This window comes from Macadamia integrifolia, chromosome 7 (assembly GCF_013358625.1).
Source record: "Macadamia integrifolia cultivar HAES 741 chromosome 7, SCU_Mint_v3, whole genome shotgun sequence".
Lineage (NCBI taxonomy): Eukaryota > Viridiplantae > Streptophyta > Magnoliopsida > Proteales > Proteaceae > Macadamia > Macadamia integrifolia.
In genome coordinates, this window is record NC_056563.1 from 18,967,206 (window position 1) to 18,983,106 (window position 15,901).

Sequence of the window (15,901 nt, forward strand, 5' to 3'; positions counted from 1 at the left end):
AGCAGTTTTAGGTTTTTTTTTTTTTTTTTTTTTTTTTTTTTTTTTTTTTTTGTGTTGTTGTTGTTCCCGTGGAGCAAAACAAACACATGAAATGTTACATGGGAATGTTAACAAACAGAGCTAAATGTTCTTTTATTTAGGATTCTTCAAAAGGTATGTTATTTTATTTACCATTTCGGGGACATCAACTACTTCAACACTTCCATGCTATTCTCTCAAAGTTTAAGAGCATCAGTGGCAATGGCTAGTTTTGTCTTTTGCTCTATGTTAACTTATATACACATTTTCGCACATAAAATATTGAAATCAATTTTTTTAATGGACTCAGATGTGATAAGGCGAATTAATATGCTTAAAGAGGAAGCTTCACGGATTTCAGAGAATGTCACTCTTAGTCATAGTGAGAAGAATAAGATAAATGCTGCAAAATACTCAGCCATGATGGCCCCCATTGTTGTTGCCTTGGAGCGTCGTCTGGCTTCAACTTCTCGGAAACCTGAAACTCCTCATGAGATTTGGTTCCATAAGGAGTACGGAGAACAACTGAAATCTGCCATCTTGGCCTTTAAGACTCCTCCAGTATCTATGGCGGCACTTGGTGATGTCTGGCGACCATTTGATGCTATTGCAGCATCTTTAGCTGCATATCAGAGGAAGTCATCAGTTTCTTTGGGGGATGTTGCCCCAAAGCTGGCATTACCATCGTCATCTGAGGTTCCGATGCCTGGTCTTGTGAAGAAAACTACAATCTCTGAGTCCTGTGCTGGTCCTACCACTGATCTGCAGACCATTGTCACCGTTGCTTCTTTCTCTGAACAAGTGATTATTTTATCAACCAAGACTAAACCTAAGAAACTTGTTATACTGGGTTCTGATGGTGAAAAGTATACATATCTCTTGAAAGGCCGTGAAGATTTGCGTCTTGATGCTAGAATTATGCAGCTGTTGCAAGCCATCAATGGTTTTTTGCATTCATCTCCTGATACTCGTAGTTGTTCGCTTGCTATTCGTTATTATTCTGTGACACCAATCAGTGGTCAGGCTGGTCTTATCCAGTGGGTAGACAATGTAATAAGCATATATAGTGTATTCAAGTCTTGGCAGTACCGTATGCAGCTAGCACAGTTCTCAGCAATGGGTGCTGGTAATGTAAACAATACAGCTCCTCCACCTGTTCCCAGACCAAGTGATATGTTCTATGGTAAAATTATACCAGCACTCAAAGAGAAAGGAATACGAAGAGTAATCTCACGAAGAGACTGGCCCCATGATGTTAAGCGAAAAGTTCTTCTGGATCTTATGAAGGAAACTCCTAGACAACTTCTCCATCAAGAAATTTGGTGTGCTAGCGAAGGATTCAAAGCCTTCAGCATGAAATTGAAGAGGTATCTTTTATCCTTCTCACTTTTGGTTTCTTTACTCTCTTGTTTATATTATGCAATTGGTATTTCTCTTATTTTTTTATATTATCCAATTGGTAAAGAGTTTTTTATTCCTGTGTCTGCCTGTATGTGCGTGTATATGCTCCTATACTTTCTGTTTTTGTTAGATACTACTAATCAGGAGTCAGGACATAGTAGTATGATAACTAACTGAAGGAAACTTCTCTGTCAACTTGGTAGCTGGTGCCTCTGAATATGATTATAGTTTTTTATGGTATTATGTATGATGTATGATGATTTCACCAAAAAAAAAAAAAAAAAGGTTATGATGTATGATTGTTAATATATGCTTGTATTTTAGCGATATATATATTTCTAAAAATAGGACGAAGCTGTTCAAGTTCCCTATGGGTGAATTAATAGTAAACAATTAAATCATGGTTAGGTTGCTGAGGGTTTGTGAAGAAAATTTATAAGAAGGAACAAGAAGAGAGGATAATGGGAAATTATGATTTAGCCACAATCACAGCCTCTTATTTCCTTGATCTAACAAAGGGATTGGAGTAACCTGTATAATAAAATTCATTAAATGGGAAATATTGAAAAAAGAAAAGAAAAAGTTCTGCTTCTTCTGGATCTGATAACCATTATATGATATATAGAAAATCTCCTGTTATATGGATCTTCTTCTTTTTTTTTTTTTTTTTAGTAAATTTTACATGCTTTTACCGGTTATTGGATCTTGCCTTTTTTGCTTCATGTGCTTCCACCAGCATGACCCTACTTTTTTTATTTGATGGGTAACCAAATGACATCCGATTGTGTCTAAGCAGTTGACCTCTTGAGTGCAGAAGCAAAGTACTCCGGATACCCATTTGAATGAATTACTGACAAATGTTTGAATATTTTCTCTAACTGCATGTCTTTGCTTGATTTTGACCTTTTGGACTGATCTTTCTAAATTCCATGAGCCAAAGAATTAAGTAGCATTTATATATTTTTTTAGTTAACCTTGAAATATTTTAATATTTATATGCTTTTCTTCACTTGTAGGTATTCTGGTAGTGTGGCAGCGATGAGCATAGTGGGGCACATACTGGGCCTAGGAGATAGACATTTGGACAATATTCTCATGGACTTCTCTACGGGGGATGTTGTACACATAGATTACAATGTGTGTTTTGATAAAGGGCATAGACTAAAGATTCCAGAGATTGTCCCTTTCCGCCTGACCCAAACAGTTGAAGCAGCTTTAGGGTTGACAGGAATTGAAGGTACTTTCAGAGCTAATTGTGAAGCTGTTATCGGCGTTCTGAGGAAGAATAAAGACATACTGTTGATGTTACTAGAGGTATTTGTTTGGGATCCGTTGGTAGAGTGGACACGTGGAGATGGCCATGATGAAGCAGCAATAGGTGGTGAAGAAAGAAAAGGCATGGAGTTGGCTGTAAGCTTGAGTTTATTTGCATCCCGAGTGCAAGAAATTCGTGTTCCTTTACAGGTACATATTCCCCTTGAGACTTTTAGTACATGGAAGGCATCATCTTGTTGAAAAGATGCTAAACCTCTGTTGCACTTGGATTATTTACTGCAACTGACCAGACTCTGAAGGTTGGTGTTTAGAATTCTTTGATGTTAAAGTAACTTCGAATTTACTACATCTGTTTATGCATCTTGGCTTCATGAGGTATTCTGGTATTGATATGGTTCATTGGTTATTGTCTCTTTGCTTTTCCACATAGGGGAAATGTATTTTCAGTGAATTGCTTCCGCTGCTAGAAATTTCTTTTGACTTAACTCCTAATATTAACTTACTGCATGTTTTAGTAATATATGAGCAACCTACGTCTTGGAATTTCAGTTTCTGATACATAACATTGCTTGGTATGAAATATCCCATGTTTTCAGACAAGGAAAATAATTAGAAGCCATCTTCATGCCTAGGTTTTAATGCAAACAGAAAGGAAGAACAGAGCCCGTTGTGATATTACATGGGTGGGTTTCTAATTTTGTGGCTTTATCTGTGATGGGCCAAAATCAAAGGTCCAAATATGATCAATTAAGGGACTACATGCTTTATTTTCTTCTGGGGGTTATCAATTAGTGTTTAGTTGGATAAGTTAGAAGACAGCTGTCTTTTTTTTTTCTTTGGATGAATAAATAGATTTATTATCAATGGAGAGAAGAAATTACAATGGGAAAAAGGGGGGGGGGGAGAGAAGGCTTAAGCCAACAAGGAGAAACCAACCCCAAAGGGAGCAAAACAATATAGCATCAAAAAGCCAAAAGCACCAACAGCCAAAGAAAGCCTAAGGGAAACCAGCAGCCAGGGGAGGGAAGGGTGGGGGGGAGGAGGAACAGGAACCAGGGGAAGAGGGTAGGCAGCAGTAGGGGGGGGTGATGTAGATGCCCACTTTGGACTGAGCTATCGCAGGAGGAAAGCCCAACCTAAATAGGGCTAGTCGATCTCCACTTAAGTGGTTATTAAAAATGTTAATTTATTTTACTAGTTAATAAGGCCCATTGGGCCCATCGAGTTAAGTTAGTCGATAGGGCCCATAGTGGCGATCAATTTATGTAATGGAGCCCAGTAGTGGCTGGTAGTTAGTGACTAATTAGTTTCCTAAGTCTAACTAGGTTTCTAATGTTAGTCCTAGTAGGAGTACAACTCCTAGTTCTAATGTGACTGCTAATAGCATAGTTTCTGCCCTTTATTTATAGAGGAGCTCTTGTATTCAGAATTTCAGAATTGAATAAACAAAGATTGCAGTCAATTGCTTCTAACAGCCGAGATAGCTATCGGTCAGATGCACAGGCCGAGATAGCCAATCCCACCCACGATTCTCTTGGTTACTTTCTTCTTTCTCTAATTTGATTTCCTGTTACTGATGTTTTCTGGCTGTGACCATCGACTCAAGGATATTCAGATCTGAAAACCCTGCACCAGAATCGATCAAGCCAAAAGTTAAGAATCTTGAGATCCAGTCGAATCCCATAACTCCCACACTTGAGGTCTGATTTGCCAGCTCTTTTGGGGTTTCATTCTCCCTTCCAAGTGGACCACTCGATCCACACTTGGAGGGCAACTGAAGACAGTAGCTGCGACCTTCAATTTCTCTCTCTTAAAGGCCAGAAATTAAGAAACTCCATATCTCTCTCACCAGCCGGCAGAATCTGTTCATCTTTGGAGGTTTTCTTCTATACACCAGGGCCTACAATCAACACTAGTTTGGGTCCATTCTGAGCAGCCTAGCTCCAGCCGCAGGTAACCCTTAAAACCCCTAGCTGCAGGTTTCTCTCTCCTGGGGTTTCGGTTCTTGATTGCTGGGTTTTATTGTTGAGTTATTCTCTGTTCTTTTAAGTACTTCCTGGGGTCTTTTCTGGTAGTTTTTCTGTTCCTATTGCTGTACTTTGTCAAGTTAATTCAAAAGTCCTATCTGATTTGGGTTTGGAGTTGTAATACATTGGGGGTAGTTACCTTATGTAATCTACTCCTACATTATTTCGTATCAGAGCCGAGCCAAACCAATGATGGAGCCACGTGAATTTCTTGAGAAACTTTCTTTATACATCTTCCTTGAATGGGTAAAAGAATTGTACGTCTACTTTGATTCTTACAACCTCACAGAGGCACAACGACTTCAATATGCTTGCTCCTAAATGAGTGATTGTGTTCGAATACAATGGAGAGTCCGTGAAAGGCAACTTCAAGCTCAAGGGCGTAAGCCTAGAACTTGGGACGAGTTGGAGTATGAGTTGGTAGGCATGTACCTATCTAAACGTGAACGAAGTATGTACTTCCCTCCACCAGAGTACCCTCCAATTACACCCCAAAAGCCAACCATAGACAAGAGCATGAAGGAATTGTTTGACCACGTGGCCGTTATGTTGCATCAAATTGCAAATGAGCAACAAGAGAAGACACCTCCAACCAATGATCTAGAGTCAAAAGTTAAGGTTAGTGTTGAAGAAATTCCAGCAATTCCTATTGTCAAGGAGGAACTAGTTATTGATGTTCCCATCAACGAGACTCATGTGGAAGAATTCGAAAGTAACAAAGTTGCCACAATGGATAATGAGGTTGAGACTGAGCAACTTGACATTACAACAACTGTGATGACTGTGAACAGCCAAGAGGAAAATCCTAAGAAGCTTGAGATTGAAATTGTGGAGGTCAAGAACACAGTGGTTAAAGGCGTTCATGTGGATGATCCCATGGATACATTTGAGCTTGTTGAAGCTGAGCATGTGGAGTTTGTCATCCCATTAAAGTATCTTGAAGATCGAGCTCCTCAGTCATCACATTCTAGACTACATCCTTATTATCAAAGAGCTACCTGAATTTTTCTATTGCTTGATGAGGGATGTGCACCATGCTATAATCAACCTCACACTCTACAAAATTTGGGGACAAATTTTTTCTATGAGAGGGAGAATTGATGCAAATAAGTCACTTAATGGGCCTATTTTATTGTGAATAAGTCTTAGATTGGGTTATGTATGTGTTGGGCCTTTGATCTTATGGGTTTTCTTTGTAATGGGCCTAAAATATGGGTAGAAAGTTGAAAAACGGGATTTAATTCATTAGCTTTGTTAGAGCCTTATTTTGAGTCTATTTCCTTTGTTATTTCAATTTCTTAGTTAGTTTAGGTTTCCCAATTAGTTAAGGATTGGGTTAGGCCTTGCCTTTTTATTGTTTGAGCAGTTTTGAGTCTTTTATATAAGGTTGTAAGGGGTTACAGCATTGAACACGAATTTGATTGAATAAAAAAAGAAAGCTTTATGCTGAAAAACTATGAGATGCCCTAGGGAAGAGTGAGATGCTCGATCCAACCTGTCCCCTTCCCCCATTCTTCCTTTCATTCTTTATTTTCTGTTTATTCATTCTATCTGTTATTGAATTTGATTTATATTTGAATTTAGTAAAGATCCTGCCTGGATTGGATCACTTGTGTTGTTGTCGAAAATCCGTATGAGCTGATCCTGCACAAGCACAGACGGCAGAGGCCCGGAGCTTTGTCCGGGGTTAGTCCTCCGATGCTCAAGTTAGGGATCGGCCGCACAGTTTTTGTTACAGGAGTAATGGTGTGGGTATTGATGCTTACCTCCTTCCTTCTTCTCAGCCCTCTTATATAGCTTTTAGGGTTTAGGGTTTCCCTCTTCCTTGGAGGAGTCCTCGGGTCCACCTCCTTTCCTTTTAGAGTTCTACTCGGATACGTCCTATCCCCTTCGTGAGGATATTCTCTTCACGCGGTTAACGGGGTAGAGTCCTTGCAGCCTTTGTCTGGTGGGTGACACATGTCCAGGTGCGCGACGCGTGTCCTTACCCTACTGGGCAGTCAATTTGGCAGTATCAGGAGCCCCCTTACTCCCGCCAGGAGACTGTTCCTATGGGAGTAATCAATTTTTTCGTCATCTTTTCTCTTTCTCCTTTTCTTTTCTTTTTTTTTTTGCGTCCCTTCGGCCTTATTCCTTCGGCTTCGGCTTTAGTTCTGCTTGCGACCGAGGCCTTCGGTTAGCCGACGTGAAGACCTTCGGTCAGTTTGGCTCGGCCCTGCCTAAGCCCTCAACCGAGGTAAGGACCTTCGGTCAGTTCGGCTCGGGCTTGTCCGAGCCCCCAATCGAGGTAAGGAACTTCGGTCAGGTCCGTTCGGCCTTGGCCGAACTCCCAACCGAGGTGTGGACCTTCGGTCAGTTCGGCTCGGCCTAGCCCGAACCCCCGACCGAGGTAAGGACCTTCGCTCAGGTCCACTCGGCTTTTGCCTGAACTCCCAACCGAGGTAAGGACCTTCAGTCAGGTCTGTTCGGCTTTTGCTTGAGCCCCCGACTGAGGTGAGGACCATCGGTCAGGTCCGCTCGGCCTTTGCCTGAGCCCCAGACCGAGGTGAGGACCTTCGGTCAGCTCCGCTCGGCCTTTGCCTGAGCCCCCGACCGAGGTGAGGACTTTCGGTCAGCTCCGCTCGGCCTTTTCCTGAGCCCCCAACCGAGGTGTGGACCTTCGGCTGTATCCGTTCGGCAGAGTTAAGGTCACCAGACAGGAGAATTCCTCTCAATTGCCGTAAACCAGCTTTCGTATTTTTCATGAATAAGATCCTCCGGAGTTTAGGATGAGGAATTACAACTTAAAAGTGCATAGGAGCAAAAATTGCAAAAATTACAAAAACAAGTGTGCTTACTACTTCACTACTGATAGAATTTTCTTAAGTTCTCAGAGTTCCAAGATCGGGGTACCCTTTCTCCCCCTGTAGTCGCCAGGTGATAGGACCCTGGTCGTATTACCCTTGAGACTCTGTAGGGACCTTCCCAATTTGGAGCTAGCTTCCCTTGATGTCTCGGGTCTGATACTTCAGCCCTTCTGAGGACGAGGTCACTCATTCTGAACTCGTTCTTTCGAACTTTGGTGTTGTAGTGCCTCGCAACCCTCTATTGGTAAGCGACCATCCTTTCTTGCGAGGCGTCCCTGACTTCGGCCAAGAGGTATAAATTCGCTCGGAGCCCTCCATCGTTTTCCTCTTCATTGTAGTATTGAATCCGATGGTTTACGGATCCTATCTCCACTGGAAGTACAGCTTCAGTGCCGTAAGTTAAAATGAAGGGTGTTTCTCCGGTGGCCGATCTCTCGGTTGTGCAGTAGGCCCAGAGGATGTGGTGCAACTCGTCTGCCCATAGTCCTTTGGCGTCATCCAGTCTCTTCTTTATTCCTTGAAGCAGTGTACGGTTGGTTACCTCTGTCAGCCCGTTGGTCGGTGGATAACCGACAAAGGTTTTCCTGTGGTCAATGCCGAGGGCATCACAGAACAAGCCGAAGGTCGGGTTGGCGAACTGAGTTCCATTGTCCGTTACCACCACCCGAGGGATTCAAAATCGATAGACTACCGCCCTCTGGAAGAAGTCCCTTACGTTCTTTTCGGTTATCGTCGCCAGTGCTTCGGCTTCTGCCCATTTCGTGAAGTAGTCTACCTCCACCACGACAAATTTCCTTTGTCTCGTGGTCAGGGGGAATGGGCCCAGGATGTCGACTCCCCACATGGCGAATGGTATTGGGCTCGATAGAGATGAGAGCTCAGTAGAGTGTAGCCTGGGAACGGGGGTGAACATCTAGCACTTGATGCACTTCTTGACTAATGATTCCGCGTCCTTCCTCATTGTCGGCCAGTACAGACCCTGCCTTAGCACTTTATGTGCCAAGGCCCGGGCTCCCAGTTGCTGGCCGCATATCCCTTCATGCACCTCTCGGAGTGCGTACTCGCCATCGGCGGGGTCCAGACACTTGAGGTACGGCACTGTGAACCCTATTTTGTATAGTGTCTCGTCCTTCAGAAGGAAGCGTGCTGACCTCATTCGTACTTTCCTTGCCTCGTCCTTATTCTCTGGGAGCTTTCCTTCCTTGAGGTATTCGGTTATGGCATCCATCCAGCTATGGTCGTGTTCGCCTATAGGTAATACCTCTCGGGGTCTTTCGGTACTTGGCTGTGGTAGCACTTCAAAATATACCGATCGTCCGAGGTCAGTGAAGTCGGAGGTGGCCAATTGCGATAGTGCGTCAGCACTAGCATTCTCTTCCCGTGGCACTTGCTTTATCTCAAAATCCTTGAAGGTTGTTATTCTTTCTCGCACTATCTTCAAGTACCCAGCCATCTTTTGTTCCTTGGCTTCGTAGTCTCCATTCACCTGTCATACCACGAGCTGTGAGTCACTATGCACCACCAGCTCCTGTACCATCAAAGCCCGAGCTAGGTTAATTCCGGCTATTAACGCTTCGTATTCTGCTTCATTGTTGGAGGTATCGAAGTCGAACCGTAGGGCATATTCTATCTTGAAACCCTCGGGGCTGACCAATATAATTCTTGCGCTGCTTCCTGCGCTGTTGGAAGCACCATCTACGTACAATGTCCAAGCCTTTTCTCCTCGGTCCTCGGCAAACTCCTAGAGATCATCAGGGAGCGTCGTCTCGGCAATGAAGTCTGCGAGGGCCTGTGCTTTAATTGCGGTTCTCGGTTTGTACTGGATGTCGAATTCTCCCAACTCTATGGCCCAGTTTACCAGGCGACCGGACATATCCGGCCGCTGCAGTATCTTCTTCAAGGGTTGGTCTGTGAGTACGCATACCGTATGTGATTGAAAATAGGGCCTCAGCTTTCTTGCCGTGGTTACCAGGGCATACGCCTTTCTTTGTCTTTCTGTATCTTGTTTAGGCATCTAGCAGGGTTCGGCTGACGTAGTATATTGGCCGTTGTTGCCTTCCTTCCTTCGTCAGTACTGCGCTTACCGCCACTGCTAATACAGCAAGGTACAACTGCAAGGTATCCCCGGTGTTTGGCTTCGTCAGCAGTGGGGGTGCGGTCAGGTACTCCTTCAGTTGTTCAAAGGACTTTTTGCACTCCTCCGTTCATTCGAACCTTTTGGTCCCCTTCAGTGCTTTGAAGAAGGGGAGGCACCTGTCAGCCGACCGAGACATGAATCGCCCTAGGGCGACGACCCGACCTGTAAGCTCCTGGACTTACTTCACATTCTGGGGTGACCTCATATCCCGAATGGCTTGTATTTTCACCGGGTTGGCTTCAATTCCCCTCTCTGAGACAATGAAGGCGAGGAACTTTCTCGAGGCTACTCCGAATGCACACTTTGCTGGGTTCAGCTTCATGCCGTACCGCCTCAGCACGTGGAACGCCTCTTCTAAGTCTTGAATGTGTCGTTCCGCCTTCAGGCTTTTTACGAGCATATCGTCCACGTACACTTCCATGATTTTGCCGATCATCCCCTTGAAGATTTTATTCACCAACCTTTGATAGGTGGCCCGTGCGTTTTTTAGCCCGAAGGGCATGACTTCATAGCAGTACAGTCCTCCCTCTGTCACGAAGGATGTTTTTGGGACATCAGCCTCTGACATCTTGATCTGATTGTACCCCGAGTATGCATCCATGAAGCTTAACGCCTCGTATCCTGCCGTGGCATCAATAAGGAGGTCTATCTTCGGCAGGGGGTATGCGTCCTTCGGGCAGGCCTTGTTCAGGTCGATGAAGTCGATGCAGATCCTCCACTTTCCATTTGCCTTCGGGACCATCACCACGTTGGATATCCACTCTGGGTATTGGATCTCGCGGATGAACTGGGCCTTCAGCATCTTCGCTACTTCATCTATTTTTTGCTGCCTTTCGGGGGCGAAAGTCCTCTTCTTCTATTGCACCGGCTTCTTCGTCGGGTTAACATTCAGATGATGTTCTATTACCTCTCGATCTATTCCAGGTATGTCTAAAGCCGACCAGGAGAAGACGTCAGAGTTGTTTCGGAGGAATGAGACGAGTTTTTCTCGTTGTTGCCTTGGCATTGTAGGCCCGATCTGGAATTGCCGAGCGCTATCCCCCTCTTCGGCCTCGACCTGTACCAGATCCTCAGCCGGCTCCCCCCGTTGATAACTGGTGTCATCGCACAGATCTTCTATTGGGAGCACCTCGCCCGCCTTTTCTCTTCCCCACAAAGTAGTGGCGTAGCACCTCCGGGATGCCTCCTGATCGCCTCGACATTCCCCGACCCCGTTCTTGGTTGGGAATTTCATCTTGAGATGGGGGGTGGAGACGATGGCCTTTAGTAGGTTCAAACCAACCCTCCCTAGTATGGCATTGTATGCCGAGGTAATGCCTACTAACAGGAAGTTGATCATGAATGTTACTTGGTGATCTCCGGTGCCGACTCTTACTGGCAGCTCAATCGATCCTTCCACTTTTACTGGGACGCCAGAGAATCCCTGCAACGGGTGTTCGACTTTCTTCAACTTTCCTTCGTCCAGGCCCATCTTCCGGAAAGCTCCAGGAACAGGATATCAGCTGAACTGCCGTTATCCACTAAGATCCTCTTCACTCTGCAATCCGTTATGGTCATGGTGACTACCAGGGCATTGTCGTGCGGGGTGTGCACCCCTTCCAGATCGTCGTCCGAGAAGGAAATAACCGTCCCCGTCCTCGCCTTCTTGTTCGACCATTCAGCCACATGCACGCTTCTCGCATAGGCTTTTGCTTTCCTGGCCGAGACTGAACTTTCTCCAGCGGCTAGGCCTCCACAAATGGTCGCTATAACTCTAGTTGGGCTCTTATTCTCATCTCGGAGGTGATGGTCAGCTTCCTCGGGTGTCTGGTCCCTTCGTCGTTCCTGATTGCCTCTGCGGGCAGGCTCCCTTCTTTCAGAGCGGTCTCTGCCATCTCTTCGACGTCTTGGGCGTCCTCCTTTTCTCGGTCCACGAATCGGCCTAGATATCCTCTTCGGATCATTCCTTCTATCTCCCCCTTGAGGTGCCAAAAATCTTCGGTGTCGTGGCCGTGGTCTCTGTGGAAGTGGCAATACCTGTCCATATTGCATCTCTCGGGGTGCCGTCCCATCTTCCCTGGCCACTTCATGGCTCTGGCATCCGGGGAGTCCTTTATCTGCATCAGTACATCCGTTCGTCTCCGGTTCAGGGATGCGTATTTCTCGAACTTCCTTGGTGGACTGGGTGCCCGACCGCGCTCAGACTTCCGTCTTTTTCCTTCTTCGGAGGGTTTGTCGTCGCCCCTTGAGATCCTTTTCCTTCCCGTCTTCCTTTCAGCTTCTTCATCGGCTTGCAGGGTTTCTTCCATCTGGATGTACTTATCGCATCGAGCTCTCAGCTCGGCCAGGTTCCGCCGTGTATGCTTTGCCAAAGACCTTTTCAGCTCCTTATCCTTGACGCCTCCCAGCAGGGTTGTGAACTCTTCTTTCGGGTCCAGACCTTTGATCGCGATCTTCTCTTGTTGGAAGCGCTTCATGTAGTTCCGCAGTGATTCTCCTTCATGTTGCTTGACGTTGGTCAAGTTCAACGTAGTCTTCTGAAGGGGTTGGCTACTGGAGAATCCCTTCACGAAGAAATAACTTAGGTCGCTGAAGCTGTGGATCGACTTCGTCGGCAGTCGGTTGTACCATAGCCTTGCCGCTCCTCTGAACGTCAATGGCAGGGCGCGACACATAAAATTTTTCGAGACTCGATGGAACTACATAGCGACCTTGAAGCCTTCCAGATGATCGACGGGGTCCCCAGACCCGTCGTAAGTGTCATACTTTGGCAGGCGAAAGCCGATCGGGAGCATGTCCCTCATGACCTCATCAGCTAGAGCTGTGTCATTACTGAGGTCTGGCTCGCGAGCTCCCGTCTGATTTTCTGCCACCTTCTTGATCTCATCTTTCAGGTCCAGGATCATCTGCTTTAATCCCAAGTCCTTGTGCCTCTGTTCGTCTCCTTGGCGTGGTTCCCCATGTCGGTCTTCAGCGACACGCCGCGTCCTTCCCCTGGGTGTGAGACTTTCCCTCATTGCTCGGTTTCGAAAATTATGACCGGACCTTATCGATCCTGTACTGCTCCGGTCCTCGTCTCGAGCTCTCTCGGGCTGGATATGGGGGCCTCGCGATGCTCCATTGATGTTTTGGGAGACAGCTTTGGAGACCTCCTTCATTGCCTCGGCCATTCGGTCATATTTGTCCTGGAGGGCTTCGAACTGCTCCCTCGTCACATATTCCTGCACTTCAGGAGGGGGCGGAGGATTACTATCTCCGTGCACCGAATATCCAGCTGAACGCTGGTACCTCACGGAACCTTCCCGATCATCATTCTCCCTTTCTCGTCCAATTTCCATCGAGGGAGGGAGCCCTCCTGAAGGTTTCTCCTCCCCCATGTTCATATTCGATGTTGCTCTTGTCTTCTTACGATTGTAGGTTCTCCCCACCATTACTATCGTTCCCACAGACGGCGCCAATCTGTTATTGCCGAAAATCCATATGAGCTGGTCCTGCACAAGCACAGACGGCAGAGGCTCGGAGCTTTGTCCGGGGTTAGTCCTCTGACGCTCAAGTTAGGGATCGGCCGCATAGTTTTTGTTACAGGAGTGATGGTGTGGGAATTGATGCTTACCTCCTTCCTTCTTCTCGGCCCTCTTATATAGTTTTTAGGGTTTAGGGTTTCCCTCTTCCTTGGAGGAGTCCTCCTCGGGTCCACCTCCTTTCCTTTTAGAGTTCTACTCGGATGCGTCCTATCCCCTTCGTGAGGATATTCTCTTCACGCGATTAATGGGGTAGAGTCCTTACAACCTCTGTCAGGTGGGTGACAAGTGTCCAGGTGCACGACGCGTGTCCTTACCCTACTGGGCAATCAATTTGGCCGTATCAACTTGTGATCCCAATCTTTCATTATTTGGTATAAAAGCAAATGCTAACTGACATCATCATTACGTGGAATTTCAACCTTGTGATATGATGGTGGTTCGAATTCCACTTGAGCGGTTCCCTCTCGGTACTGTGCACAAGCTCCATCCTCGGAGTATGGGTCCATACAAGGTCTTGAAGTGTATTGGTCCCAATGCCTACATGCTAGAATTACCTCATAATCTGGAGATTAACAATGTCTTCAATGTTGCTGATCTTACACTCTATGTGGGCCATCATTTTGACGACAGAGATACGGAGGATGCATTGAGACTTCCCCAATCACAAACGATGTTATTGAAGATGTTCTTGACAACAAGTTCACTACTATTTGTGGTGGTAAGGGTTACCATTCATTTCTTGTCAAATCGAAAGGATGACCTCAGCAAGATTGCACTTGGATCCGTGCCGATGATTTCCAGTGTCTTGATACGGATCTTTACAAGCGTTACATGTCCTTCATCCATTCGTCAGAAACAAATGATTTTAAGAGGGGGGAGTTGATGTAGATCCTCACTTTGGACTGAGCTATCGCAGAAGGAAAGCCCAGCCCAAATAGGGCTAGTTGATCTCCACTTAAGTCGGACTTAAGTGGTTATTAAAAGTGTTAATTTATTTCACTAGTTAATAAGGCCCATTGGGCCCATCAATTTAAGTTAGTCAATAGGGCCTATAGTGGCCATCGATTTATGTAATGAAGCTCATTAGTGGCTAGTAGTTAGTGACTAATTAGTTTTCTAAGTCTAACTAGGTTTCTAATGTTAGTCCTAGTAGGAGTACAACTCCTAGTTCTAATGTGACTGCTAATAGCATAGTTGCTGCCCTCTATTTATAGAGGAGCTCTGGTACTCAGAATTTCAGAATTGAATGAACAAAGATTGCAATCAATTGCTTCTAACAGCTGAGATAGCTGTGGATGAGATGCCCAGGCCGAGATAGCCAATCCCACCCACAGTTCTCTTGGTTACTTTATTCTTTCTCTAATTTGATTTCCTGCTACTGATGTTTGCTGGCTGTGACCATCGACTCAAGGATATTCAGATCTGAAAACCCTGCTAAACCAGAATCGATCAAGCCAAAAGTGAAGAATCTTGAGATCCAGTCGAATCCCATGACTCCCACACTGGAGGTCTGATTTGCCAACCCTTTTGGGGTTTCATTCTCCCTTCCAAGTGGACCACTCGACCCACACTTGGAGAGCAACTGAAGACAGTAGCTGCGGTTCTTGAAGGTTCTTCTATTTCTCTCTCTTGAAGGCCAGAAATCAAGAAACTCCATATCTCTCTCACCAGCTGGCAGAATCTGTTCATCTTTGGAGGTTTTCTTCCATACACCAGGGCCTACAATCGACCCTATTTTGGGTCCATTCTGAGCAGCCTAGCTCCAGCCGCAGGTTTCTCTCTCCTGGGGTTTTGGTTCTTTTAAGTACTTCCCAGGGTCTTTTCTGGTAGTTTTTCTGTTCCTATTGCTGTGCTTTGTCAAGTTAATTCAAGAGTCCTATCTGATTTGGGTTTGGAGTTGTAATTCATTGGGGGTAGTTACCTTGTGTAATCTGCTTCTACATTAGGGGGCTCAAGTATGGGGGATGGTGTCAATGAGAAGGTTCCAGGAGGCAATGTTATTCCTATTTCTGAGGGAGTTAAGGACGGAGCGGGTGGGGAGGGATTGGATTTTGGAGGAAACATCAAAGAAGATGGCTATCCAAATCCTGTCTGGAGAGCGGGAGTTGGATGACCATCGACGGATGTTACGCTCAATCCAAAGATGGTTAATGGTTGCAGAGAAGAAAATTGTCTTTAATAAGTCTATTTTGAGTAGTTTGCTTAGTTTCTCAGGGAAGTCTTATTAGATTAGGCCATTATATCTTTAATAGAGTACAGCCTAAGAGTTCAAGTAGTTTAGTTCAAAGAAGAATTTATGTCTAGTTAGTTCCTAGTCTCTGCAATTGATTCAGTTTTGTTTTCATACTCATTGCATCAGATTGATAGTTGATCATGATTTATCTTCATCTCTATGATTCTGAATCAAGTTTGTGATTTTTCCCTCTAGAAATTAGATTTGCTTTCAAACTGAGTTTTCCAAATAATCATCCTTTAAGCTTTTATATTGAAATCTATTCTGGCCTATTTCCCTTAATTACAGGTCTGGTCTCAGACCTTTTGTGGAGTTTTGTCATTTTTATGTGGGCTCATCTCCCACAGGCATAGTTTAGGTTCTTTTTTGATCCCCTGCCTGTATCAGTTTTATCTCATAAACATCAACCTGCCAAGGACAGAAAAGAGGGAATGCATTTCTCTTCTCATTGCCCGTTTCTT

General features: G+C 45.2%; 1 protein-coding gene across 1 annotated transcript in view; it reads left to right on the forward strand.

Annotated features, from left to right (window-relative positions):
- The window catches only part of LOC122084303, a 44,202-nt gene that overhangs the window by 18,978 nt on the left and 9,323 nt on the right, over positions 1-15,901 (forward strand). Inside the window, exons 5-6 of the mRNA XM_042652438.1 lie at positions 329-1,385; positions 2,436-2,883. Of these exons, the coding sequence (XP_042508372.1) occupies positions 329-1,385; positions 2,436-2,883 (1,505 nt within the window). The remainder of the gene's footprint in view (positions 1-328; positions 1,386-2,435; positions 2,884-15,901) is intronic.